The 26,493-nt window shown below is 54.7% G+C and overlaps 1 protein-coding gene across 3 annotated transcripts in view; it reads right to left on the reverse strand.

Annotated features, from left to right (window-relative positions):
- OTOF (otoferlin) overlaps nt 1–26,493 on the reverse strand; it is a 92,047-nt gene that overhangs the window by 35,376 nt on the left and 30,178 nt on the right. For 2 of the 3 annotated variants that reach the window (XM_032867005.1, XM_032867006.1), the window contains exons 4-8: nt 19,440–19,539; nt 16,806–16,987; nt 4,060–4,133; nt 2,269–2,395; nt 1,738–1,792 (exon numbers count right to left, since the gene is read on the reverse strand). In XM_032867005.1, coding sequence (XP_032722896.1) covers nt 1,738–1,792; nt 2,269–2,395; nt 4,060–4,133; nt 16,806–16,987; nt 19,440–19,539 — 538 coding nt within the window. Of the gene's footprint in view, nt 1–1,737; nt 1,793–2,268; nt 2,396–4,059; nt 4,134–10,510; nt 10,556–16,805; nt 16,988–19,439; nt 19,540–26,493 lie in introns of all 3 variants that reach the window. The other variant, XM_032867007.1, reaches the window with a different exon arrangement.

Raw genomic sequence — 26,493 nt, forward strand, 5'->3', positions numbered from 1 at the left:
CCTGGAAAGATGGTCGCCAGCTGGATGAAAATGAACTGAAGCAAGGATTAAGGGAGACAAAGAATGTCCCTGAGGAAACACAAAACACGACCCGATGAACGGATACAAAGAAAGGTGCCTCCTAGTCCTTGGTATCGTCACCTGAGGAAGGAGGGGTGGGGCCGTCCTTAACGATGGGGCGGTGTGTACAGTCTGAGAAGTGAGTATCAAAGATACAGCTGTGGGGGCATCTGGGTGGCTCCGTGGGTTAAGCACCTGCCTTTGGCTCAGGTCATGATCCCAGAGTCCTGGGATCGAACCCCACATTCGAGTCCCTGCTCAGCAGAGAGTCTGCTTCTCCCTCTGACCCCACCCTGCTCATGCTCACGTGGGCATGCTTTCTCTCTCTCTCTCTCAAATTAAAAAGAAAAAAAAAAAAGATGTAGCTCTAACATGGGAGAGGAGGCTCACTCTGATTCTGGGCCCAGGTTCTGATACAGTGGTAGCCAAGTGGCCTCTCCTGAAGGCTCTGTTTCCTCTGACCAGTGAGTGTACTCAGTCCTAGGAATGCCCAGAGTCTTCTGACCTAAAGTTGGGTCTCGTTAGACCCCAAGGGAAGGTCTAGAGCAATGGGCGGTCTGTGGGCCTTCCTGCTTCCAGTTTATAAATAAGTACTCGGTGCTTTCAGCTTAGTCTATTGTGGGTTAGGTTAGTAGAACTCAGTCTCTTAGGCTCTGATCGACTCTGCCAGAAGAGACAAAATCAGGATGTGGCCCTGCAAGGCTCAGGATCAGGCCCCCAGGCTTGGGGGGCTGCACTGGGGTTCAGTCCCCCTGTGTGGCCCTCTCTCCGCAGCTACCAGCCATGCTCACAACCCATCCTGCCCGCACTGTGAGCACATTAACAATTCAATGGCTTCAAATCTCTCCCCATCACAGCCAGTTTGTCCCCGGTGTTAGAAATACACCAACAGAGGGACGCCTGGGTGGCTCAGTTGGTTAAGCCGCTGCCTTCGGCTCAGGTCATGATCGCAGGGTCCTGGAATCGAGTCCCGCATCGGGCTCCTTGCTCAGTGGGGAGCCTGCTTCTCTCTCTGCCTCTGCCTGCCGATCTGCCTGCTTGTGTTCTCTCTCTCTCTCTCTCTCTCATTCTCTGACAAATAAATAAATAAATAAATAATCAATCTAAAAAAAAAAAGAAAAAAAGAAACACACTAACAGAAAAAATAAGTGTTAATTTGAAAAAACGCAGAGAAGAAAAAGAAAAAAAACCACCCACATTCTCTCATCTATGGATAACCAGGATGGACATTACTTCTGGCATTAAATAATAGAAAACAATAATTTAAAACAGCACACCAAAAAAAAATCTCTCTTCAGAGGCTCTTATTTTAATTGTTGGAATACATATATATATTCATTCCAATATATATGTTGTGGTGCTTCTTGGTCTTTTTATGGTTTTTCCAGGTCCCTCTGACTTTATGAAGTCCAGTGCTGGACACAAATGAAATCCTGGGAGGGCTTTGCCGAGCATAAGCATCATTCTCAAGTTCCTCTTTAAGCTTGTGCCTCTTTAGTCATGACACTTTTATGAGTGCCTCCCAGAAACAAGCTTACTTTGGGAACTTACATTCAGCTTGTGGTTCTCTATGACCCTCAGATCCATGCAACCTCAGAGTCTATAATGCACATCTGGTCAGAACTCCCCACTCGAGTAGAGTCTATAAGGTATGCAGCCTCGAGATGCTCCACCTACCTGGAAATCCATGGGCCGCCCAGCACATGGCTCCATCTTAATGTCTGGCTTGGACCTGAGAAGGAGAATGTACAGTCAGGCCCGGTGTAAGGGACTGCTTGTAGGGGAGGAGGCGGGCACTCTCAGTGGTTGGACCCTGGCAGAGGGCAGAAGGACAGAATCATAGTCTCCAAACCCTCCAGGACTGTCAAACAGAATGGGGATTAGTTGTTTGCAGAGGTCTCAATAGAGAGGACTAGCTAATGGCACAAGTGACAGAGACAGAGATACTAGGTCGACAGGTTCCGATGTGGGCTGGGCAACTCTCTGATTTCCCTTGGCCTGGAGGTGTTCAGTGACCCGGAAATAGGCTCCTGCCTTTGTAGGGACCAAGGTGTGAGAGACTTCCAGGAAAAGAAGAAAGGAGCAGGGTTAGGAAGAAGATGGTTGGGGGTCGGGGGGCTGATTCTTCCCCACCCCAGTTCCATATCCTTTGGGGTCCTGCCTCAACGGGCAAGGGCAGTTTGGGTTGAGGGTCTCCTGCGTACTCACCGCTTGTTGGAGACATTGGTGGTGAGAGCTGTGACAGAGGCTAGAGACACAGAGTCAGGGTCCAGCCCATCCCCCAGCCGAATGGCCAAGTGGTCAAGGTCCTCCATCTCCAGCACAGCCGGTTCATCTGCCAAAGAAGAAAGGCCATTTAGGTGTACTGGACGGTGGGATAGAGACTGTCTTTCCCCTTTTTCTTTGGCATCCAGAAAGCTAACAGCCAATTTGGGGGATTTACTTGGTAGCTTAGAATGGTATTGTCTGGGTAGCTGCAAGGTTTCCTACCTAATCTTGATCTTTGATTTTAATTGATATTGTAACTTGTCTTGTTTTTTTAATTATAATTTTTAAAATGATTTTAAAATATTTATTTATTTTTATTTATTTATTTTAGAAAGGGGGAGAGAGGTGCAGAGAGTGAGAATCTCAAGCCAACTCTAAGGAGTGTAGAGCCTGACGGGGGACTCGATCCCAGGACCCTGAGACGGTGACCTGAGCTGAAACCAAGAGTCAGCTGCTCAACCAACTATGCCACCCAGGCACCCCTTTAAAGATTATTTTTAAGTTTATTCCTTTAAGCAATGTCTACGCCCAATGTGGGGCTCAAACTCACGACCCCAAGATCAAGAACTGCGCGCTTGCCCTACTCACTGAGCCAGCCAGGCACCCCCAGTCTTTTCCAGTTTGATTGTATATTACTTAGGCGCGCACGGAACACCCCTGGGGAAGAAGCGAAGGAGGGAGGAATCCATACACACACACCTTTCGAACAGCTATTCTACCATTTACTGAGTGGCCTCTGTGTGCCAGGCTCTTTGTACATGTATCCCCTGTCCTCACATCCATGTCCTGTCAAGATGGGCACCATTCTCATGTCACAGATTGGGAAACTGAGGCTTAGGAAGTGATTTACCCAGGTAAAAGCACTGATGATGAATTCGGAACCTAACCCTGCACTGATGTATATGAGTCCAACGGGATGAAGAATCTATTGTCCTGAGAAACTCCACTCTAAGGGGAAGGAAGGGCACACCTAGAACTGGCACGGGGGCAGGAAGGAGAGAGATGCTGGGGCCAGTGGACCACACAGGGGACGCTGAGGCAGGAAGACGGGAGCCCTGCAGGAGGACATGTGTCCTCAGACCCGGGTCGGAAAGCTACATACGGCTCCCTTATCCAATCCAGTTCTCCCCTGTCTCCTGCCCGGCCTCCCTGCCTCCCTTCAAACAGCTGTCTTGCCCTCCCCCCAGGCTGAGGCTCCCCGGGGAACCAGGGCCACAGGCCACTCCAGCCTCCTAGGCCCTTCTCTGCAGCCTGGTGAGAAGGCTTGGGGAAAGGCAGGGCAGTGGGTCCTGCCACTGAGTAAGCAGTCTCGGGTTGCTAATTTCCCCACAGAAATAGGTAACTGGCCCTACCGCTTTCGTTTTTTGTTATTCCCTTCTCTAATGAACAATCTCTAGGATTCTGTGTGCAGGGAAAAAAGGGCGGGGGGAGCAGAGAGGGCAGGAGGAGCCTTTCAAAAACAGACCCATCCGACAGAGAGTTCTGCTCACTTGGAGACCAGAGGAGATGCCCTTCCCACCCTCAGTGCTAGGAGCACCCCCTTCCTGAACACCACCTTCTGGACTCAGCTCCGGCAGCACACAATGGGAGGCTAGGGCCCGCCCAGGTGGCCTCGCCGGCCAATCGCAGGAGAGCCTGTCGGGGCGCTGCCTGCGGAGGGGAGGGGTTTGGTCTCTGTCAGGTGCGAAGAGATGGCCCAGGGCTTGGCCGGGCTGGGGCGGGTTTCCCTACCTTGTCTTTGGGGTTCCTCCTTGTGGGGCCGGTTCTTGCCGAGCTTCATGGCCGAGAACACACTTCTCCCGGCTCTGTGAGGTGGGCGCCGGAACAAGGTGAAGGGAGATGGACGCCGGGAGGAAGACAAACACACACAGGAGAGCAAAACCCGAGAAAGAACACATAAGAGAAAGGAGCTGCTTTCTCCAGCCCCTCATGGGCTGGTCCCGAGATATCGTGGGGGCCAGACTTTCTAAAGCAGGAGCCAGGAGGGAGAATTAGGGCAGAGGGGACCCCATCACCTCCTCCTTCCCCGTGCCTTCACACCCCGGAGCAGAATTAGTTATCTGCTAATAACTGCAGGGCCCAGCGGTCAGAGAAGGGGACCTTCAGCTGGAAAGAATGCTCTTAACTGGAGCCCCGCTGCCCCGGGGGCCTGGGCTGATCTCCCACCCTCCCTCCAGTCATAGACCTCCGAGCTCCACCATGCCTCCAAGCTCATCCTCCCTGTCTGTGCATCCCGCCTCAGCTGGTTGGAAAGAAAGCCAGATGACCCGAGACCAAGCATCAGGACAGAGGTACAGGAGCAGGATCAGAGGGGCAGAGGCCAAGGAGGAGGTGGGAGATGTGGCTGAAACTAGCAAATGACCCTGGTGCTCAAAGCCTGCCTTGTCTTTCCCAACCTCTCCACACACTCTGAATCTCCTCGGTCCCCAGTGAGAAGGAGATGGGCCCTTTCTCATCTGTCTTTGGTGCTGGCTTCCACCCCTTCTGCCTGTCCCCACTCACTGTGGAATCCCCCCTTTCGACCAACCCCCAGGAACGTATGGCAGACTCCATAGTTCCTACCTCTTCCTCTGGCTTGGTGTGGCCTTGTGCGCCCAGGTGAAGGGCCTTGCAGTCAGGGGGGCTGAGGGAAAGGGGCAAGGGCCGTCAGTGTCCCTTCAGAGATGTCCCTGCAGCCGAGCCTGAGGTCCCTGGTGCCAGGAGGGACCCGGGATAGGATCAGCAGGGGGTAAAGTGCAATATTCCATTACCCCATCAATATTGCACAAGCTGGATACCTGACTCCCTTGTCTTCCCATGCTCCCTCCTCCTGGGTGTAGCCCTGTCATCCTGTAGGCACGGGGGTGGGGTTGGGGGAGGTGAGATGGAGGCTCCAGCTCTAAGCTCACCCATAGCAGAGGGTCCCTGTGGAGCCTTGACTATGGTTCCCAAGACCCCCTGCTCTTTATGCCGGGTAATGTGAGGTTGGGCAAAACCTTTTCTGTCCTTGTAGGGATGGCCTAAAACCCTCAAGCCCATCTACTTCAGGTTGGGGGTCCATCTTATTCCCCCAAATCAGGCCTTTTCTTTACTCTTCTTTGCTTTCTTTACACCCAGGCAACACGTGGAGGGCTGTGAGTCTGCATCCCAGTGAGAGCACAACCAAGAACCCTTCCGTGTGCACCAGCTCACAGCTTAGAAAACACCAGCATGTCCATGGCTTCCTAAAAAGTCACAAGGTAGGTGAAGGAAGGCTGGAGTAACATTGATGAGTCCATACTAGCCAGCATCGTGTTGTCTGGGACGTCACAATGGACGAGAGGACGAAGGAAGTTTCTCCCCTTCTAATAAGGGGAGGTATATATGTGCCAGCAAGAGATTATGTAATTTTTCTTGAGCACCTACTATGGGCCAAAGACTCTTCCAGATGTTTGCTCATTCCATCTTCATAGCAATCCTGGAAAGGACATTTGCTTTTCCAGGGAAAGACTCTGAGGCCCCGAGGGCTGGGGTTGATGTGCAGAGCCCCACCTACGAGCCCCACCTACGAGGCCGGCTGCCGTGGGGTTGCCCTCGGCATCCCATCCCGATGGACATCCCATCCCGACCATCTGCAGCTTCGGTGAAGAGTCTCCGGGGCCCGCACTGGTAGGGGTAGGTGTGGACCATGGGCCAGCACAACCTACAGGTGGGGTGCTGTCTGGGTCCCACAGACTGCCCAGCTTTGCTTACGAAGGGGCTTGTTGACAAAGAATCAGCTCACACGTTTTGGAAGAGACTGCCGTGAAAGTTAATGGCTGGTGACAAAACCTCAAACAAGTCAGTGAACTCATCAGGAACAACTGAGCGGCCGTGAGAATAGACCATCCTGCCTGGCTCACACTGGCCTGGTGGCCTTGAGGGCGGGGGTGCTGGCTGTGCTCTGACCCCTGTGACGGGCGCATGCCTGGTGTGGGCCCTCACTCTGCTTCCTGTCTCAGTGTCTGGGCCTCCATTCCATCCAGCCTTCCTGCTCTGACTGCTGCTCTTGGATTCCCCAGGAGTCTCCTGGATGGTCCCATGCTTGGCTTTGTACCATTGCTTCTTGGCCATTTCTGGGCTGTGCCATCCTTAGAGTCCCCAACCCCATGCTGTGTGGGACCGACACAATGCCATCACACACGGCCCGCTCCTCAGCGCCTGCCCCTCTGGGCTGCCCCCTGCCCAGCCAACCCTGTTCCCCTTGCCCCAAAGCTCCTGGGAAAGTGGTCTGAGACGGTGGGTCAAAGCATTGTGTTGGGTCCGAAGCAGGTCCTGCCTGGAGAATCCAGCTGCTGGGCATCTGGGACACGGTCTGTACCTGCTGCCTGAAGCCTGGAGGGGGTTTGAGTGGCAGGGACTTGTGGCTTCCTGATGCTGGTGCCGAGGACCCACCCAAGTGGTAAAGGGCCTGGGGCTTCCCTTAGGCAGTGATGGCCCTTGAGTTTGAAAGTCACTTTCTTCCTTAAAACAAATACGTTTGGAAGCAACAATTGAGACTTTAAAAAAACCCCCAAAACCTATACTCTCCTACTATTCTCTACTGTACCCTGAAGCCGATCAAAGGGGAAACCCCTCTCCCCAGACCCTGCATAATTTTAAGCATCTCGGCTGGACAGGTTCATTGGTGCTACTCCCATTTTCTCTCTTAATGAAAAATTAAGGATATATGTAATATAGGGTAGATGTAATTTCCAGAATTCTTACTATGGGCTCCCCACCTAGCTCGTTTCTCCTAGACTCGCTCTTTGATTCATCTGGACAGCATGCAGTAGAACGTGACGTCACCCGCTCGCACTGCCCTTTGGAGCTTTCTGATCTATGACACGTCAGAAGTTCACTATAGAAGCTGCCTCTCCCAGCTTTTGTCACACCGCTTCCCAGAAACAGCATGCCTGCTCCTCTTGGCAAAGGGCAGAGGTGCTTTTGAAATAAATCCTAGGCCATAATAAATAAATCTTGAGGAAGATTTAAGAAGAAGAAATAAATCTTGAAGACCATCCACTTGTGTTAAAGACTAAGATTTCCAAAATGTGGAATTTGTTGACTAGGTGACTGGTGCACTAGTGTACTGAATTTTGGTTTTTGTTTTTAAATAAAATGCTGCCTCTGGCCTAATTGCATTCTTCAATTACTCAAGATTCCATGCAGTGAGAAGGAGACAAAGAAAACAAGCCAATCATCAACTCAGTGGGAAAAAAACTACTTTGCAACCAAGGGGCTCCTCGCTCAAGGCCGCAGGAAAACGGAAGCAGGAGCAGGGGAGGTGGGCTTCTGCGGGCCCTCTGAGGATTCAGGGTCACATTTGGGCTTCCCCGCGGCTGGATTCACTGCAGACAGAATGATAGGCACCTATGATGTAGACCACTCTTTCCCTCTAGAGAAAAGATTTTAACATTAGTTCGCTCATTTGTAAAATCTTTTCTTCATTTCTGGACCCGATGACTTCTTTGCTGTCTGCACGGCTCAGATCTAGAAGGATGCCGTGGTTGGGGGATGCACTTGGGACCCCAGGGGAGGGCTTGGTATTCAGAATGACTTGGGAACATTGGCCAAAATAGAGGTAGTGAGCCGGTGTTGCATGAATTCAGGTCTGTGTATTCTTCTAGAAGCTGTGCCTAAGGGGCTGCTGTGCTTGACCGTGGACTCCAGGCCTGGCTGCACATGGCTCTGCCCTGAGACGGCCTTCAGTCCTCACAACCCAGGCTCTCCAGCTCAGGCCTCGGGTAATCAGGAGGACCTCCTGTCTTGAGAGAAACAGGTCTCTGGCTCTCTGTGTTGTTGATACAGCCACATTTTCCAAATGCGCTCCTGTGTTCCAAGTGCCCCTCGGTGGGTTTATTTCTTTTAGTTCTCCTGCCCCAAGTACGGCCAATTTCATAGTTGCAGGCTGTAGAATTCGCTTTCACAATGTGTTCAATTTCAGTTAGTTTCAAAGCGCTTCCTGAATCTGGGCAGGCAGGAGGAGCCTTCGTGCAAAAGCCTGTCTCCGAATTTGTCCCATGCACCCTGGGGGAGGTAGGAGGCTTGGGAGGCCCCTGTGTACCGAGGCCCACAGTTCTCCAGGGAGCTGGCCCCTCAGCTCTCCTCAGCGGCCAACCCCTTGCAAGATCCAAGCAAACAGCATTGCGGCAACAGATCTCCCGCCTCCCCAGACCACCCTGTCCCCGCACTCACAGACTCACAGGAGCGTGAATCCTTTCACGGCCCCATCCTTCAGTTTCTCCTACTGCAACTTGCACATACCTCCACTTCTTTCTCCCTTGGGGAGCTCCAAACTAGACAGCTTTACCACCCGATAACCTTTCAGAGATTTAAAACTGGTTTTAGAGCTGTTCTTCCCCAGGTGAAAGTTTCAACTTGTTGATAATCTCTAATTTTGACAATCTCATTTCCCTCCCTTTTCAATCCTTCTCCCGCCCCACCCATTAAAAGAAGAATAAAAAATGCTAGTTGACTTTATCTCATGTGTTGACTGGAGGTGGTGAGAGATTGAGAGATTTGGATCGGGTAGCGCCAGGGACCCGTGTTTACGGTGGGGCTGCGAGGCGCCCCCGCTGCAGCTGGTCTGCGTGGCTGGGGGTCTGGCTCGGGACAGACCTGGGAGCTGGAAACCAGGCAGGGCCCTAGAGTAGGCCACTCCCAGATAGAGCCCGGGGAGGGATGGATTGTTCATACCTCCTATGTAGGCATTTTACATCTAAGCGTCCTGACCCCTGGAAACCTCTCCCATCCAGGGACTCCCAACTCAGCATCTGCGTCATCTACTAGCCCCCAACCCCCCACCAGATCCAGCTCTCTGACTCCCTCTCCAAGCTGGCATGAGCTCTGCCTGCGGCCCCTTCCCTTACTCAGAGCCTGACACACTCCTTGACCCCTCAGGTCCCTGGGCCCCAAGTTTCCCAACACGGTGCCATCTCCTTGTCACGCTTTTGCTTGTGTGTGACAAGTGGGAGTTGGAACTTGGTATGCTTTTGTTACAGCACTGGACAACGATGAGTTCCCCGGGATCCTGATGCAAGCAGAGGTCTCAGGCATACCCGTGCTGACCACCTCAGACCCCCTAAAGGCACAGTCCTTGTGTCCCCATGATGTCCTCATGTCAACTAGTTTCTAGATAATTGGCATCACATTCTGGGGTAAATCTCTTCACATCTCTGAAGCTGTTTCCCCATCTGGAAAATAAAGACCACATGCTTGGGTTTTCAGCTTGCATCAGCGTGTTCGGAGAATTAAATTAAATTTAGAGTACAGTCAAGTGCTCTAAACTCCCCGGGTCTATTGTAAACTCTGGGTCAGAAGCTAAATTCCCTGTGTTGTTATCCTAGCTCTGCTCCTATTCTGGGACAAGTCACTTCCCCTCTCTGGGATGCAAATTTGTCATCTCTAGGAAAGGGCTGTGGCCCAGAGGCCCCCTCCAGCTGGTCAGCCCTGACTACTATTGCTCCTGTGAATTCCCCAGGATGCTAGAAAGTTCTTGGGATGGCATGTGCTTTTGTAGAACTCTGTGAGACCTACTCATCAGCCCCAGGCCTTGAGCCTTTCCAAACCCCTGTGGCCGGCCCTTCTCACCTGGGTTCTCTACCTCTGTCCTCTGCCAGGCAGCCCCTGATCTCTCCCTCCCACAGGAGGCCTTTTGAGTGATGGAGATGGCATGGATGACCAGAGGGTTCTCATCTTCTCGTCTCCCCTTAGCTTTCTGAGGCTTCCTGTTCCAGCCACCCCTGTGGCCATTCCAGGCCCGGAGTCTGTCCTCCTTGGGCCTCCAGCCCTGCTTGTCCACCTGCCCAGCCCTGCCTTGAATCTTACAGGGAGGTGGCCATTGGCTTCTTGGGTCTTCCCCACTCCTCTGCCTTCAGTCGTACCCTCCCTCACAGGGAAGCCTCAGGGCCTGGTCCGTGGGTGCAGAGCTGAACGGGGAAGTGGAGGAAGGACACTGAAAGGAGGCAGGAGGGAGTGGAAACCAGCAGGCCCAGACACCTGCCCGCCCCCCCGCCCCTTCCCTCCGTGACCCTCACCCTCCCATGGCCAGATGGACAGACCTCCCTCACCCTGCCATCCACTGGTGTGGCTCCACCAGGATAGCCCACACCTAAGCCCTCTGAGATGGGCCATCCCGACATCCACACCCTGTGGTGAGGCGGCTTTGGGCCCCAAGGGCTCCGCCCTGGCCTGGGACACCTACTTGTGCTCGCCATCTCTGCCTCCCTTGGTCTTCTCTCTGCCTTTGCTGAGTAGGGGGAAGAAATGAGGAGACAAGGGGATGTGAGTGAGAGGGTGTGGACCAGAGACACTTGCAGACTTAGCCCCTGGCCCTGCAGACCCCCCACTCCCCAGGGCCCTCTTCCTCGTCCCAGGGACCCCTCACCCCACAGCTTCTTACTTCAGCCTAAGCCTGCTGGGCAAGGATCGGATGGTCCCAGGCTCTGCCCTGATCACAGGAGTGGAGCTGGTTGGCCACTTTCCCAGCCCCAAGCCCAGGAGAACCTGGAGCCTTGATGAGGGAGGAAGCTTCAGGGTATCAGCTGCTCTCTTCCATCCCCAGGCAAGAGTTTGGTGATTCCTAATGTGGGTCTCAGATGCCTCAAGCAAAGGTTAGATGAGCCTGGCCACCCTCCAGGCATGGGCCACCCTGCTCCTCCCCTGATCTCCTCCAGCAGAGTGGCCAGCTCCCAGGCTCTGAGGGCCTCCAAGAGGAAAGGTGGGCCACAGGGATTCTGGGCACATGGCAGTAGAGAGCTACGACTCTGGAGTGCAGGGCAGGTCAAGAACAGTGCTCTTCTCTCTCTTTAGGGAGGCTTTCAGAAAACCCTTCTAGAATGTTCTCTCAGTGCTTCCCTGATGCTGTGGCAATGAGGATAATCAGCTGAGACCACTGTTCAGAGAATAGCTCACTACAGCAGCCCTGGCCTGGCTGTTCTTGGTGCAGATAGGTCAGGTGTGGGCTGCGGGACCCCACTGGGACCCACTGAGAGCTGCATGGGGCCTACTCCCCTGGAGCAGGAGCTCCAATGAGAATGAGGGCTGAATGGGAGACTTACTGGCCCCACCCTCACAGTAATCTAAACAGGGGCTGCCTCTCTCTGAATTATGGATCCAAGTTTTGATGGAAGTTTGTTTGTTATTTTTAAAAGAACTCTGCAACCCTGAAAAGTGTGAAAAGCATTGTAGTAGAGGAACCAGAAGGGGAACTGTATCATCTAGAATTGGCCAAGGATGGAACAGGAAGGGGGAACTAATGCACCTGAACCAAAAAACGTGATGCTTTTTCTCTCTCCCTTTGGGTTTTGCTCTGAAATCTCAGAGACGGGTCAGACTGGCCCAGTGGGGGAACCGCTCAGGCCCAGAGCAGACCACAAGGCCCTGCGTGGACCTGCGCCCGGGACCCAGCACACCCCGCCCGGCCCAAGCCCACCACGTCCCCTCCTCACACTGTCCAGGCCTCTGGGCCTACCCAGGGGCTGGACACGGGCCCACAGTCTTGAGTGTGGACAGGGCAAAGGGAAAAAGACAGTCTCTGTGAAGAAATCATACTACAGCCCTGATTAGGTCTGATTAGGACCACTACTAACATTAATCATAAAGCTCCAGCCTGTGCTCAGCCTGCCCTCAGTCACTCAGCCACGAGCGATAGGGGTGGGACGTGGCCCCTGTCTTTGTTGCATGAGGTGAAGCCCTGGACCGCTCTGACTTTCCTCCTGGAGGCCACCTTGTGTTTTTAGTGTCCCGTCCTGGCCGGGTGTGTCCTGTTCCTCAGCCAGCCTCCCCTCTTTCTGGGCCTTGGTCTCACGCCCCCTTCGTCCTCACACCCCCACTCCTACTGCTCTACATGTGCCAGTGAGAACGGCCATGGGATGGGAGATCCAATATGGCAGCCCGCTGGGGAACTCTAGGGTTCGCTGGGACCCAAGTGCTTCACGGCGCCAGGCCTCACTAGAACACTCAGGCCTGGGCCAGGGATGGAGGGGAACCCGACCCCAGGTGAAGTGGTTGGGTTGGGGAAGAGTGTCCTGAGCACTGCTTCACCCCATATCCCAGCATGACCCTGACCCTGGCTCCTCTGCGCTGCTCCTGCATCTCCAGAGCTCAGCCTGGGGAAGGGAGGCAGGGAGGAGATCACACTCTGGGGGCGAGGCTGGCTGTGCCGGCCCCACGCACACCCCGGGATACACAGTGCAGGGAAACCCTGCTGCCCTCTGGCCCCAGGTACAGGAGTGGGGGGCTACTGAGCTTCCACGGCCCTCTGCTGGAGTGGAAGAATGATCCATAGGGAGAACAAGAAAACTTGTCCCCCCTTGCTCTCCCAAGATGAGACCGAGCAGAGAGGAGCCCGACAGGAAACTTCTCAGGCAGGGGCGCTGGGCGGAAGGAGGTGGGGCCATGGAGGGCGGGAGGGCCAGGCAGGGGGAGAAGATCAGGAGACAGAGTCACAGAATAGAGGACTCCGCCGGAAAGACCTAAAAGAAGCTGCAAGATGAAACTGGGGCTCCTTTCTGTCCTTCTGGGCCGTGGCTCCAAAGCCACCACAGCGGCAGAGCCCAGAGCCAGGCGTGAGCACAGCACCTGGCATCACACCGAGAGAACACACACGCACGTAAGTGTGCAAACACCCGGGCATTGTGAGTGTGCATACGTCTTTGGAGCTAAGGTCTCCTCTCCCTCCAGAGACTGGGGCAGGTGTATCCTGACATGCAAGTCCCAGAACCCTGATTTTGTGCTCCTGAGACCAAAGGGCCATTCCTTCTCAGCAGCGCCGACAGCTGTGGGAGGTGAGGGGACCCCCGTGAGCAAGTGAGACCCCCGCCCTGGGTTTGGGCTGCTGTGAGGCTCCAGCCGTCGGCAGCATGGCTGGCTGAGCCCTTGGTAAAGGGTGGGGTGGCCGGAGCCGAGGGGAAACTTAATAACAGGGCCTGGGCACAAAGTCAGGTCGTGCTCAGGCTGGAAGCTGGGAAGGGTGACACGGAGATTCTGGAAAGGAAGGAGGAAGGAATCAGATGCCGGCTGGGTGCCGACCACCCACCCGGGGCCACGGAGGCCCACCCATGTGTAGCATCTCACGTGTTCTGAACACTCCTAGGGGCATTAGGGATGCCCCTATTACAGGTGGGAAAGTGTGGCTCCAAAGAGCAGAGCTGGGATCTGAGCGCCGTGCTTGCCACGGCACCGCAAGGCCTTCTGGAAAACTCCCAGGGTGTTTTTAACAGAGAGCTGGCTAAAATCAGAGGCCCCTAGTTTGGGGTGGAGACTAGAGAAGTAGGGAGAGTGGCTCAGAGGGCACGAGGGACTGGGATCAATGGAACAGTGGCAGGAAAGGGTTAACAGGCTGCTTCTGTGGGGTTAGGGATTGGGGGGCATGCTTGGGCAGGGGGGTCAAGTGAGAAAAATTTCCAGGAAGAGACTTAAGGCCTTGAGAGTGAGTGTCCTTGCGTGAGGGGAGCCTCTAGAGAGGTCTTTCCTGGGGTGGTAAGGGCAGATGCCTGGGGTCCAGCCAAGGGGGGCCAGGCCATAGAGAGAGAGGTGTGGGCTCCCCAGGACCTCCCCACATCAGCCTCCTCTGTCATCTCTGGAAGAGTCCCTGCCAGTCTGGGGCAGAGGCTGTTTCCCATCCCTTCACTCCATTAGCCACCCACCCCCACACACCCTCCAGCAAGCACCCTGCTGAGCCAAGTCAGACAGGGAAGAGTGGATTCTCACACCAGACCCCCATGGGTCCAGGGGACCAGGTGAGACACTGCTGTTTGACAGCAATGAGGTTTCCCAGATGCTGGTGACGGGCCCAGAGGAGAGACGAGAAAGGCTGAGAGACTGGGCATCTTTATCTGCAAAGAGGTGGCCTTTGCAGGAGTGGGTGGAGGCAAGGGACAGATGTGGGCAAGGAAGACTTCCCTCGGGCTCAGAGGTTAAGCACAAACATTCCTCCCCCGTTCCTTTGTTGGCCAAAGCCTGTCTGGGGGGTTCTCTGGTCCAGAAGACAGTGGCTTCCTCCCACGCTCCAGAGCTGACAGGCCTGGCTGGTTGGCCCTTAGGTGATGAGGGTGAGACATAACACTTAGGGCCTCAAAGCCAATGCTCAGGATCTTGTTGGCACCCACACTCCTTGACCCAGAGCTCACAGGCCCGGTGGAGGCAGCCAGAATGAAGCTGTAGGACAATCTCAAACTCTCTAAAGCAGCCCCAGCTTCTCCTCACCAAACCAGGGTCCTCCCGAATGTTCTCACCTCTTCCCACACCCAGATTGTCGGCTGCATGGCAAGGCCTGGCAAGAGCACCGACCCCAACGTGCTCTTAGCGTAGGTGCCGGCAGCCCTCGCAGCAGCCGGGAAACCATGCGCTCCCTATCGCAGCCCCTCTAACCCGGGGTGGTGGCATCTGGAAGACAGTGGGCTCTAACCGTGGTTGTCACCCTCTCCCAGTTCCCAGTCCCGGATAAAACGCTTCCTCCGGCTCCGGCTTCCAGCTGCTGCCCTGGGCTCGGCCACAGGAAGGTCAGGGAGGCGTGGGAAAGGGTGGCCTTGGCCGAGCGAGGATGGGAGGAGTCCTCTGCAGGTCTGGGGACCAAAGCTCGGCATTTTGCTCTGCTGTTTCCACTCCTGCCCCTTCTGTCAGCCCCCCTGGCCTGCTCTCCTCAGACTGAGAGAGGAACTAGCTCAGCTGCCCTGAGCTACAGGAGCCAGAGAGGGCCGCCCTCGGCTGTCAAGAGCTCCCAGAGACCCTGTTTCACGTGGGTGCTACCCACAACATCCAGTGTGTCCCTGGGTCCCTCAGGATGTCACAGTTAGAGAGGAGCCGGGATGTCCAACTCATTCCTGCAACCGGCCCAGAGGGTAGGTGACTTGCTCAAAGTCACTTTGCTAGTTAGTGGCAGCCATGAGGGGACTTAACAGAATTTAGCTTCCCTGATTCATGGCAATGTTCCTTCCCCGCACTTGGTAGCCCTTGTGTGGCTTCAATCTTGTGCCCTTCCTTCGAGCCCCAGCCAAGCCAAGCTCTTTCTTATGTAGGGACAGAGGACTGGGACAAGATGGTGCCCTTTGTGCATGTCCCCTGGCTCCCCACTGGGTCCCCACTCCTCCTGTCACCATTTCCAGCCCAATCCCTGACCCTCTGCACTGTTGAGCTGCCAAGAACCCATTCGTCAGCAGCCCTCACCTGGGACAACTCTCAGCCCCCCCAATTACAACCCGCCCCCCACCCCACAGTGCTGCTGGCTCTCCTAACAACAGTGTGGGGGCTGGTTCTCATTGCCCCGGGCCCAATTTTACAGGTTAGGAGAGACAGTGAAGAGGGTAGGTGACTGGCCAAGGGTCAGAAGACTGGTAAGAGGCAGAGCCGGGACTCAGACCTGGGTCTCCTGAGACCAAACAGCCCACCCTTTCCTGCAGGCTGGCCACAGTCGAAAGAGGACAGGCTCCCAGCTGGCCTGGTGATGCTGCCCCACGCCCCGGCTGGCCTGGAGTCAAAGGTCAGCTGTGTTTGCCACACACATGGTTTCTTTGAGCTTGTTACTATTACACAGCACCCAGCTCCCAGGGTCTTAAGCTTGTATAGTGTGTGTGTGTGTGTGTGTGTGTGTGTGTAGGGGAGTGGTTCAAGTACAAAGAAGAAAAGCCTATTTATCTTATAAAAATATATCCATTCTCAATCAATTGCACTGATTTAGAATCTGTGTCTTTTCAGAGCAGGGACTGAATACACTTTTTTGGAAAGGGAAGGCAGGAGATTGGAGGGAGGCGGTCACTGGGAGGACATCCCTCCCCTAAGACGTTAGATGCACCACTGACTTACCTGCATTTTACACGTTAGTCCCAGTGAACTAGGAATCTAGAGCTAACATCCTACTAACTTAGAGTCTGTCTCTCTGAGTTCTAAGAGTAATACCATGGTATTTCCTTTTTTTGGAAAAACCCTGCTTTCGGCATGAGCAGGTCTGGACCCAGCATCCTGACATCTGTATGGGGCGGGACATCTGTGGTGTAAGTCCTAGGCCCTAAGGGGGGCAGGATGTCCAGATGCCTTTTTCTCAACAGAAGAGAGGCTATGTCCTGACCAGGACCTTTGGCTTCACCGTGGCAGGAAAAGGCCTCCCTGTCTTGGGCCTCCATGGGGCCAGGGGCTGGTCCAGCACTTCTGGGTCTTGGACCAGAGAGGTTAGGGCCTCCTCCTTTCTGCCCCACCCATTCTCTCAGGAGGCAGGGGTCTAGCCTCTTCCCCTCAAGTTAGAGCTCACCCTCTCAGAACTTCCTCAGGGTAGTAGGAGGTCTGGGCCCTCAGCCTGATCCCCAGGTGAGCCCTGGGGTTGGGGGACAGGTGTGCGGGGCCCTATAGAAACACCTTCCTGCCTCTCCTATGTCTCTCCAGAAGCTCAGCCTTGGACTCTGAGCCCAGTCAGGCTGAGAGGGGCCTTCGAGGGGGACCAAGCCCCAGGCATCCTCCCTGTGTCTTTTGGGGGTGGTGGGTCGCCAGAGGACCCAGCCTCTTACCTCCGGAAACTCTTCTCGCCTGGTGTCCGGGAGCTGGGGCAGGAGCCAGGGAGCAGCCCATCGGTCTCCTGGCTGTCCTTTCCTTCTTCCTGAAGAGACTCATCCCCCAGGAAGTCGCCATCATCCCAGGAGCCCACTGTGCCACCTGTGGCCTGATACCGGACCTCCACGCACAGGCTGGTCTGGAGGGAGTGGGGTGGGTGGTGAGGAGGGGAAGGTGAGAGAAGTCGTGGGCACACGCGGCCCAGTTGTGATGGTTACAAAGTGCTTTCACTTCCTTCATCGGCTGGAGGAAGACAAGCTGGGAGTTGCCCTCCCCACACCTTCATTTGGCAGATAAGGAAACTGAGGCTCGGGAAGATCGAGATGTACAGGCTCCGTCAGCTTAATTGGTTCAGGCTCCTGGTCCTGCCCCATTGGACTCTGCTCTTCCCCGGTGCACAGGGTGGGAAGCCCACCCTGGACAGTCGAGTCTAGACAGCAGTGGGTTCTCTGAGTCCACCACAGACATTAGTCAAGAAGATCATTCAGTTGTCCCAGTGCAGGGGTCACCCCCTCATCCTCAGAGCGGGGCTGACCTCCCCTCACTCCTGGGGCTGGAGGTGGGCTATGAGCTTGAGCCTTCCGGAGCAGAGGCCTGGGCACCTCCAGGGGCCTGGGCTGGCATTTCTCCCTGCTCTTCTGACACCTGCCCTCCTACTCTGGAGGTGGGACTTAGGGGTCAGACCAGGCTTTTCTCTGGGGGAAAGTGGAGCCCCAAACCCGGGCCCAGGCTGTGCACTTGAGAATCCTGGTTGGGCTTTTTGCTCTGGGTCCTGGGCCACTTACCTCCTTTCAGCTCTAGTGTCTCCCCGGTGCATGGGGAAGACTCATTCTAGTCCCTTCCCCGGGCTGCATGGATGTCAGTCTGTCTCCCAGAGTGTTTGCTTGTCCTCACAGGTTGGGGGTTGACTTGCTCCTGCCACCCACACAGGTAGCCTTCGCTCAGCACATGGGTTTTGGGATGCCCAAGCTTCGAGTCCCCCAGGGAATGGAAAGTTATACGTATTTTCTGAACCTTCACTGTGCTAGGTGTCACGTTAAAGTGTTTTACTACAAACTCATTTGATCTTTTTAACACTTCGACTTACCCTTCCTGACGTATCAGAGAAGGTAGATTACTTGCTCAAAGTACACAGCTAGAATGTGCTCGTGCTGGGATCTGAGCCCAGCCGGGCTGACCCCCAAGTCTCATGTCCTTCACACTGAGCCAGTGTGGCCCTGTTGATGGGACCAGGGATGGTATGGCGGGAAAATAGTGGCCTGGGATTGGAAGTTACGGGTCCCAGTATTGGCTCTGCTGCGGACAAAGCTGTCTGACCTCGACTGAATTCAGTTCCCATCCAGGATGTCAGGGTTCCCATCCACAAAATGGGTAGCAGAGAGAGCTGGTAGATGGGCTAGATCTTCTGTAGGTCTTCAGCCTGATTCTAAAAATACGGAGCATGGATTGTGCTGCCTACTCGTCCCTGCCTCCTTTCTCTTTCATCTCACTGCCTCCCACTGGTGTCTAGACCTTGCTCTGCATCCCCTCTCCCCTGGCTGGGGTGGCTGAGCTCTCCTGACTTCTGAGAAGTCCCCCTGCCCACTCCTGCCTGTGGAGAGAATGGCCTGGCTGGGGCCAAGCTGTGAAGTCCCAAATGTCCTCCTGTTCTCTCTAAGAAGCATCTCGAGACACCAGGGCACTGTGGGAATTTTTGCTCTGCTCTGGGCACTCCTCACAGGGGATCCCTTCCATTCTGGCTCCCCATGGCTGCCGCCTTGCCTTCTGAGGCTCTCCTGCTGGCTACCACATAGGGCCATACATTATGCGGGATGCAGGTGAGGGAACCATGGTATAACCCCACTTTACACGCAGGTACACTGAGGTCAGGAAATAGGAGTTACCAATGGGATTTTATGTATTTACGGAGCCCTTATTAGGTGCCTAACTTTTCTAAGTACTATCTGTGTGTTCTCATTTAATCCTCAGAACAAGCCCTGTGAAGCAGCTAGGTTGCTCGCTTTGCAGATGGGAGGTCATACAGCTGGTAGCCTAAGGGGCTCATCCCCGGGGGCTGTGTTCCTCAGTACAGCCGAACTGCCCATGAGTGGACACGAACAAGCTGAAGGGGACAAACGCATCAGAGCAGAGTTCAGGTCAGAGCCTCCAGGCTGACTCATCTCCTTGCTTTGTTAGGACAGGTGCCGAGTGCCTGCAGACCGGACATCATTAGTCCGCGTGTGCTCACGTTGGAAGTGCTGGGATAGGACACGACAATGGGAGTAGGAAACGAGGTTCCTAGCCTCACGGAGTGGCTTGTCTTAGAGAGGCTCGAGGGCAGGCGTGCAGAGTGAAGACTGTACCCTGGAGTGGCCAGCAGGGCTCAGCCTGGCCTTCAGATGCTGTTGTCCTCACCTTGGGACCGCAGACCCTACTGTGCCCCCAGGCGGAGGGGCTCTGGCAATCTGACCTGAGTCTCCTCCTCCTGCCTCACCTCACCACCCCTTAGGAGCCTTCCCCTGACCACCTGATGAGAGGGAGGAGGCCGGTGAAGCAGGCTCCCAGGGGCCCCCATACAGGGTGAGTCCGGGAACACGATGGGGCAGACCCACCTTGATGACAGCGTTGTTGTCGTCCATCAGTGTGTCCGTCACCTCCACGTGGTTCTCCTCCACCACCTTCTGCAGCACCATGCGGAAGGTCCCGATGAGCCTGGGGACGGCAGGGGAGACATGGCAGTTTCACATGAAGAGGCCAGAGGGAGGAACGGCCATCCCCCAGGGCTATGACCGGCTGGGGAGGGGGCTGGAGGGACGGAGGGCGTGCTTAGGCTCCAGGCTAAGCTTGGAGAAGGTGGACCCAGGACCAGGGCTGGTCCTGGACAGGGCAGCATGTCTGGGAGGATACGTGGCCCCTGATGAGTGTGAATGATTGTACGTGCGAGACCCATTTCCCTGGGAGAGCTCATGGGCAGTGAACCCCCTTGGGAGATGTCCTCAGATGGGGGCTGGGTACCCCCTGGCTTGTGATCCTTGAGGATGTGGAGTTGGGGTTCAGCTGAGCCCCTGCCCAGATGCCCAGCATGGAGGTTGTGGGGAAAGGACTGCAGGTTCCTGGACACACAAACACCTTCTGCTGCTGCCCCCCCGCCCCCGCTAACCCCGCTAACCACAACTGAGGTCTCTACCCACTACCGACCCCACCGGGTCCCTGGTCCCCTGAAGAGTCCGCAGTGCTCACCACCTGCATTCCGCAGGCCCACAGAGGGCAAGGGCCCATCTGGTTGCAGGATCCCCACATTCCCACATGACGGCAGGGAGGGGAGCCCAGTGCTATGAGCAGCACAGTCCTGAGGTCGGAGGCTGGGACCAGGAGCCTGGCTCGACACCAGCCCGTTACCTGCTTCCCTGACAGCCAGACTCTCTCAGTCCGGCTTCTCTTCAGCAGAGCCAGTAATCCCTGCTTCTCCGGGTTGTTTAGAGGGCTGAGCTCCTCAGAGCACCTAGCACATCCCCAGCACTCCAGAAGCGACCTGGTGGGTATGCAGGGGTGTCACTTGGCTGGGAGCCTCTCTGGGGGATGGGGTGGGGTGGGGAGGAGGGGGCTATGTTTCCTACTTCCAGCCTCAAGCTGACCTTTCCAGCACACGGGAGATCTCGGTATGTGCGGGCTGAATTAATGAACAACAGTGGGTACCTTATACATGCTGACTGGGTTGACTTGAACCCCACTTCCCCCTACGCTTAAAAGGTTATTGCTCTGGGAGGGAACAGGGTACTGAGCGACATCCTCACACGGTGATTCCACAGGAGAGATTAAAATGTTCAACCGTTTCTGGGTGAAGCCGCAGACGCTGAGGGGAGGCCCCACAGGGTGTGAGAGCTGGAGGGGCCTTGGGGTTCCCCGGTGCTGCCCTTGATTTACAGAGGAGGAAAGTGAGTCAGAGAAAGCGGGAAGGGTCGCAGCTAACAGCACATCCAAGCAATGTGAGGCAAGGGGCGAATTCTGACTTTAACAGACAGGTCGGATGTCTGTTCTCTCCTGAGGAACACGGAGGGTGGATACTGTTTAAAAAAAAAAAAAAAGCCTCCCATCCGTGTGAGGGGAGGAAGTGGCAGGAGCAGTTCTCGTGGACAAACGTGAAATACTTGCCTCTGGAGCTCAGAGCCCTATCCACCAGCCATCCTGCCTCCCCGAGGGCAAAACTCTTCCTGCCACTCCTCCCCTGGAAAGCCTGCCCAGGTTTCTGGGTGTTTCTCAGGTCCAGCCCAGCGGAGGTCTCCTCCCTGATGGTGTCCTGTCCTGACACTCCTGGGCTGGGGGCTGTGTCCAGAGAGACGTTCAGGCAAGGGGTCAGGAGAGCTGGAGCAGGTGCCCCTCAGTCCCAGTTTCGTCTTTATGACACAAGGAGGGGGGTGGTCTCACAGCCCCTGTTCTGTGTACACATTCACAGAACAGACTGTAGTTATCAAAAAATGCCGGTCTTTTGGCATCTTCACCTCTTTTGGTTTTAAATCAGTGGTTTTTGAACTTCAGGATACACAGAATCTTCTGGAGGGCTTGTGAAAACTGAAATGACTGGGACGTCCCCGTTCTTGGTTGTGGCGGGCACTGTTTAGCAACTGGCTGGGAGAGGACAGTCCTGACTCGGAGCTCCTGACCATGTCTATGCTGCCAACACTCCCGCCATGGCCAATTTCAAGCTTCCAACGTGGGGTCACTGAACTCACAGAGATGGGCACCGTCTGCTCTTGGGACCGGGTAAGAGCCAGCCCCAGTCACCACTGGCTCCCCTCACAGCCCCCGAGTCTGATGCGGCGGGGTGCGGGCCCAAGAAGAGGTATCTCTGACATGTTTCCAGGTCGTGCTGATAATGCTGGCTGGGGGGCGCCCTTTGAGAATCCCTGTCCACTAGTGCCCTTTGCCAAGGGGCCTTTTAGTGCAAGTAGGACCCACTGAGCCCCTGCTGAGTGTGGGCACTCAGGCCCCTTTCACTGCAGAGGATCAGCAGAGATGCTGCAATATGACAAGAGACCCCCAGGGGGCAGGATGGAGCCATTCCCCTGCCCCCCCACCCTCCCCAGCATCCTGCAAGTAAGTGCTCACTGAGGTCAGTCTCGGACCTTAGAGGGCCCAAGAGGAGGGCTTGTCAACATTTCACTAAGGAAGAGCCCTTCAGCATCCTCCCTGACTCGTGCTCTCCACCTGCTGCTAGACACTCTGTGACGGGGATCTAACCACCCCACAGCTGCTCTCGCTGCTTTCACTACACATAGTAAGATGTGGTCCGCCTCCTGGCAGATTCCGCACTCAGCACGACCTGGTCTGAGACTTGTCCACACACAGACTAAGTGCCCTCCTTAACAAGAGCAGTGTGGACAGCAGAAAGTGGCTGGGCTCTGGAGTCAGACAGAGGTGGGTTCGCCCTGTGGGCAGCTGTGTGACTTTGGCTAGCTCTCCAACCCCTCTGAACCTTGCTTTTCTTCCCATCTCCTCAGAGGAGGTGATACTACCTGCCTCGCTGGGCAGCTGTGAGAGCAGTCAAGGGAAAGCCCTCTGATGTTGTCGCACTCAGAGGCCTGCCCCTCCTCCTTCCGTGACCGTGACCATGGGGTTCGCTGTCTGGAGGGCCCACATGGTGCTGGTCTTCCATGCAGGGTAGGCTCTGGGGGCAGTGCACAGCCTCATGGAGCCAGGGTCTGTCTGGGGCCCAGAGGGTAGGGCTAGGACCCTGGGACCCAGGGGGTGGTTTGGGGGGGTGTTTCATGCCCAACAGTTTCCCCACAGCTTCAAAACAAGCATCTTAATACTGTTTCCCACAGAATGTCACCCCCAAACCCCCTCCTAGACATTCTTTGAGGAGGGAGCTGGTGCAGGAAACCTGAGCTCTGGCCTGTGCGAGGGCTCCCTGTCCGCCCTGGCCCCCATATGTCCAGCCTGGCTGCAGACTTAGTGAGCTCTGCCTGTTGCCTTTCCTCTGGGGGTGGGGGGGTGGTTGGCACAGACAAGCTGCCTGGGAGGCTGAGCGTCCCAGGGTGACCGGGTTAGGTGGGCTCATGAGACCTTGGACAGCAGGGTCGTTTCTCTGGAAAGTGGAGGTGTGAGGCCATTCATGCTCTGGGAAGGACACTGGCCTGGGGGTCAGGAGGTCTGAGTCAAAGACAAGCCCTGCCCTGCCCTTACTGTGTGATCGTGGGCGAGGATCCTTGCTGGGCCTGTTTCCTCAAGTTAGGTGAAGGAGCTGGGACCTGACTTTCTGTCCTCTGATAGCCTCCCTTATGTGGCCCACTGAAGTTACCCATCACAAAAAGGGCACCCACTAAGTGGCCCACAGCTGCCCAGGAGGCTGGGTTGGCCCCCAGAGTGGCCAGATGCACTGGGCAGGGCAGCAGGAAGGGGACCTCAGGCATGGATGAGCCCAGAGACTGACCACAAGAGAGCGGCAGTCAGGCACCAGGACCCATCAATAATTCATCGTTTTCCCCTGGGAGCCCGTGTCAAGTGCCCAAGGCTTGGCCAGGCCTCCACTGCTCTCCTGGCTGCTGAATTATTCAGAAGTCCCAGGAGACCGGGACAGGTTGGCATGGCTGTTCTCCACCGGCAATTCTGGACAGGAAAAGGGGGACACATAAGATCCTCTGGATCCGACAGGAGGTTTCTGAAGGAGGACCGTGTTCAAGGCAGGCTGGACAGATCTGGGGTCTCCTGGTGATCACAACTCGCTTCCTCCTGGCAACTCCTCCTACCACTGGGGAAGAGCCAGTTCCCAAGCCACCATCTGCTTCTAGAATGTGTCTCTTTCTCTGAGATGGGGGTAATGAGATCAGGCCCATAAACTCTTGGGTGGAGCAGGGAGGGTGGGGAGAGAATAAGGAGAGAATTTGGTTAGTAACTCCCCTGCTGTATCTCTCGCTTGTTGGCATTTCAGAACAACTAATTGAAGCCTAAAGTTTCAGTGTGTTCACTGGGATGGTATTCAATTTCCCAATTTAACAAATACTTCTGATTTGTTTATAGCAAGCGTTTTGATGTTTCCAAGGGTTTCCAGCATTTTGGTGACTCTAGCGCCTTTCACTGTAAAGAACGTACTAATCTTAATCATGTCAGTGGTGTCCATGCTCACATGCCCTGGTTTTCTGGGAGGTCCAGGAGAAGGAAGACAGGCATCCTAACCCCAGCCCTGCCACTGTCCAGGGGCCTCAGTAGCCTCTCTGAAGACTCAGTTTCCCCATCTGTGCAGCGAGGTTTGTACTGGCTATGTTCTGAGGATCCTGGAAGCTCTGACATCTGCTTGTGGGTCCCTGCTGGGGTGCCTGGATGTCTCTCCTGGCCCTCGGCTTCCAGTTCTTCCTTTTCCACACCCACTTCGGTCTGTGTCCCTTCTGTTCTTGTTTCTTCTATCCTTAGAGGTCACCCAATCACTCACCCTAGGGAAGAAGGTTTTGCTTCATCTTGGGGGCACCTGGTGGGGTGTCTCACTAACCTCTCTTGTGGATACTATCGCTGGATTGATGGTGCTGGAATGATGTTATACCCCAAGAGGCCAAGGGGCAGCCTCTCTGCCCTGAACATCTTCCCTTGTGGCCCTGCCAGCGGGCCTGAAAAGCCCACACCCCATGCTCAGCTGAGATGATGTTGTGGGTTTGCCATAAAAATCACAGAATCATTGAACCATGTGTGGTTCGGCCCAGTTCAAAAATTCCCATTCAGAAATTCCCTCCACAACATTGTGGTCCACTCCCTGCTCAGCCTCTCTCAGTGATGGGGAGCTCACTACTTCCCAACAGCTCATTGGTTGGAGAACTTTGGCTACCTTTTAGCTGTCTACTGTCTCCCAGCAATGCAGCCTGGTTCTGGTCCTGCCTCTGGGCACACATCTCTCTTCCCTCTTCCAAATGGCAGAAAACCTTCTTAGGGGACAGATATGGTGACTTAATCTCTCATTTCTGTACCTTCAGTGACTAGCACAGTGTCTGTCTGGTACAGAATATTTGCTTGTGAATGTTTGATGAGTGATTGAAAGAGTGAATGGTTGGATGGATGGACAGAAGGATGGATGGAAGGAAGGATGAATAGAAGTAGGATGAATGGAAGGAAGGATGGGCAGTAGGATGGGTGGAAGGATGGATGGATAAAAGGATGGTTGGATGGATGGATGGATGGATGGAAAGATGAATGGGTAGAAGGATGGATGGAAGGATGGATGAAATGATAGAAGGATGGATGGAAGGAAGGAAGGATGGATGGATGGATGGAAAGATGAATGAATAGAAGGATGGAAAGAATGAATGGAAGGATGACTGTATGGAAGGATGAATGGATGGATGGATGAAAGGATGGATGGAAGGAAGGATGGACAGTAGGGTGGATGGAAGTATGAACGGATAGAAGGATGGATGGATGGAAGGATTGATGAAGGATGGATGGATGGAAAGATTGATGAAGGATGGATGGATGGATAGATGGAGGATGGATGGATGGATGGACGGAAGGATAGATATATAGATGGATGGACATGTCCTCTGTGATTTCGCTTTGAGGCTCTCATCTCCTCATCAGATTTAAAGTCCCTTCTCCTGGCAATCCAAGGAGCTGCCTACTAGTATTCTCTCCATCCAGTGTGAAGACCATGGAACCTCATCTCTCACCTCTTCTTCTCTGATTGATCTACTTCTATTAATATGAGCAAGGATTAGGTCAGCTTTTCTTTTGTTTGTAGTCTCCTCCCACTGTCTAGTAATACTGCCCTCTCATTGAGTAGTATCCCCAGGCTTTTCTGGACATGTTGCTATTCAGCCATGACCCCCTCTAGCTGGTATAAAAACAACTGGTTTTGAATCTCCAAATGAGACTTTACATTTATTCTACCTAGCCACCATTCCAGACTGTTTGAATCATCCTGAATTCTGCTTGTTGCCCAGAGAGACGGATGGGAACTGCTTTAACTGAAACCTCAGTAGTGATAGAGCTCATGCAGTAGGTGTGCTTCACTGAAGCCCCGTGGGGGTGGGCACTTGCTATCCTCAGCGCCTCGTTCAGTGCCTGACACAAGGTAGGCACTTAGCAAACATTTGGAAGAATGAATGAATGAACGGGTATCTATTTAATTCTCACAGCTTCCTTTGAGGTAAATACCTCTACTTCCTACAGGCTGGTACACTGAACTCAGAGAGATTCTGTGTAACCAGCTCAGGGTCACACAGTAGATGACTGAGCTCAGAATCTGAGACCAGGCTTTCCTGACTCCCAAACCACTGCACCAAACTGTCTCAGAGCTTCTCAGTCTCCCTGCATGTGGCAAGTTTGCCCTCAAGGCTACTGATGATCTATTGGAGTTCATGATCCGCCATTCTGTTAACTTCTCTGCTGGGTAACTGTCACCCAGGACAGTGTAAAGCGGGAGACTTAAAGAAGGGGACAGGAAGCTGAGATGGGGCTGGGGACAGAAGGAGTGGATGGGAGGGTAGGGTGTTCTTGGCTGACAATGATTGAGAGGGCTGAGGGACTCTGAGGACAGCAGGAGAGAGCAAGGAGAGGGGTCTTCGACAGTCCATCCAGGTTAGGCTGTGGGTGTAACGCCCCTTTTAAGCCCAAGGGACAGGGTAGCCCAAGGAGCAGGGCAGGCCCCTAACCCCTTCAGGCCTTACCTCTCCCATCCCCCACTTA

Source organism: Lontra canadensis, unplaced genomic scaffold (assembly GCF_010015895.1).
Source record: "Lontra canadensis isolate GAN:19392208 unplaced genomic scaffold, GSC_riverotter_1.0 scaffold32, whole genome shotgun sequence".
NCBI classification, from domain to species: Eukaryota; Metazoa; Chordata; class Mammalia; order Carnivora; family Mustelidae; genus Lontra; species Lontra canadensis.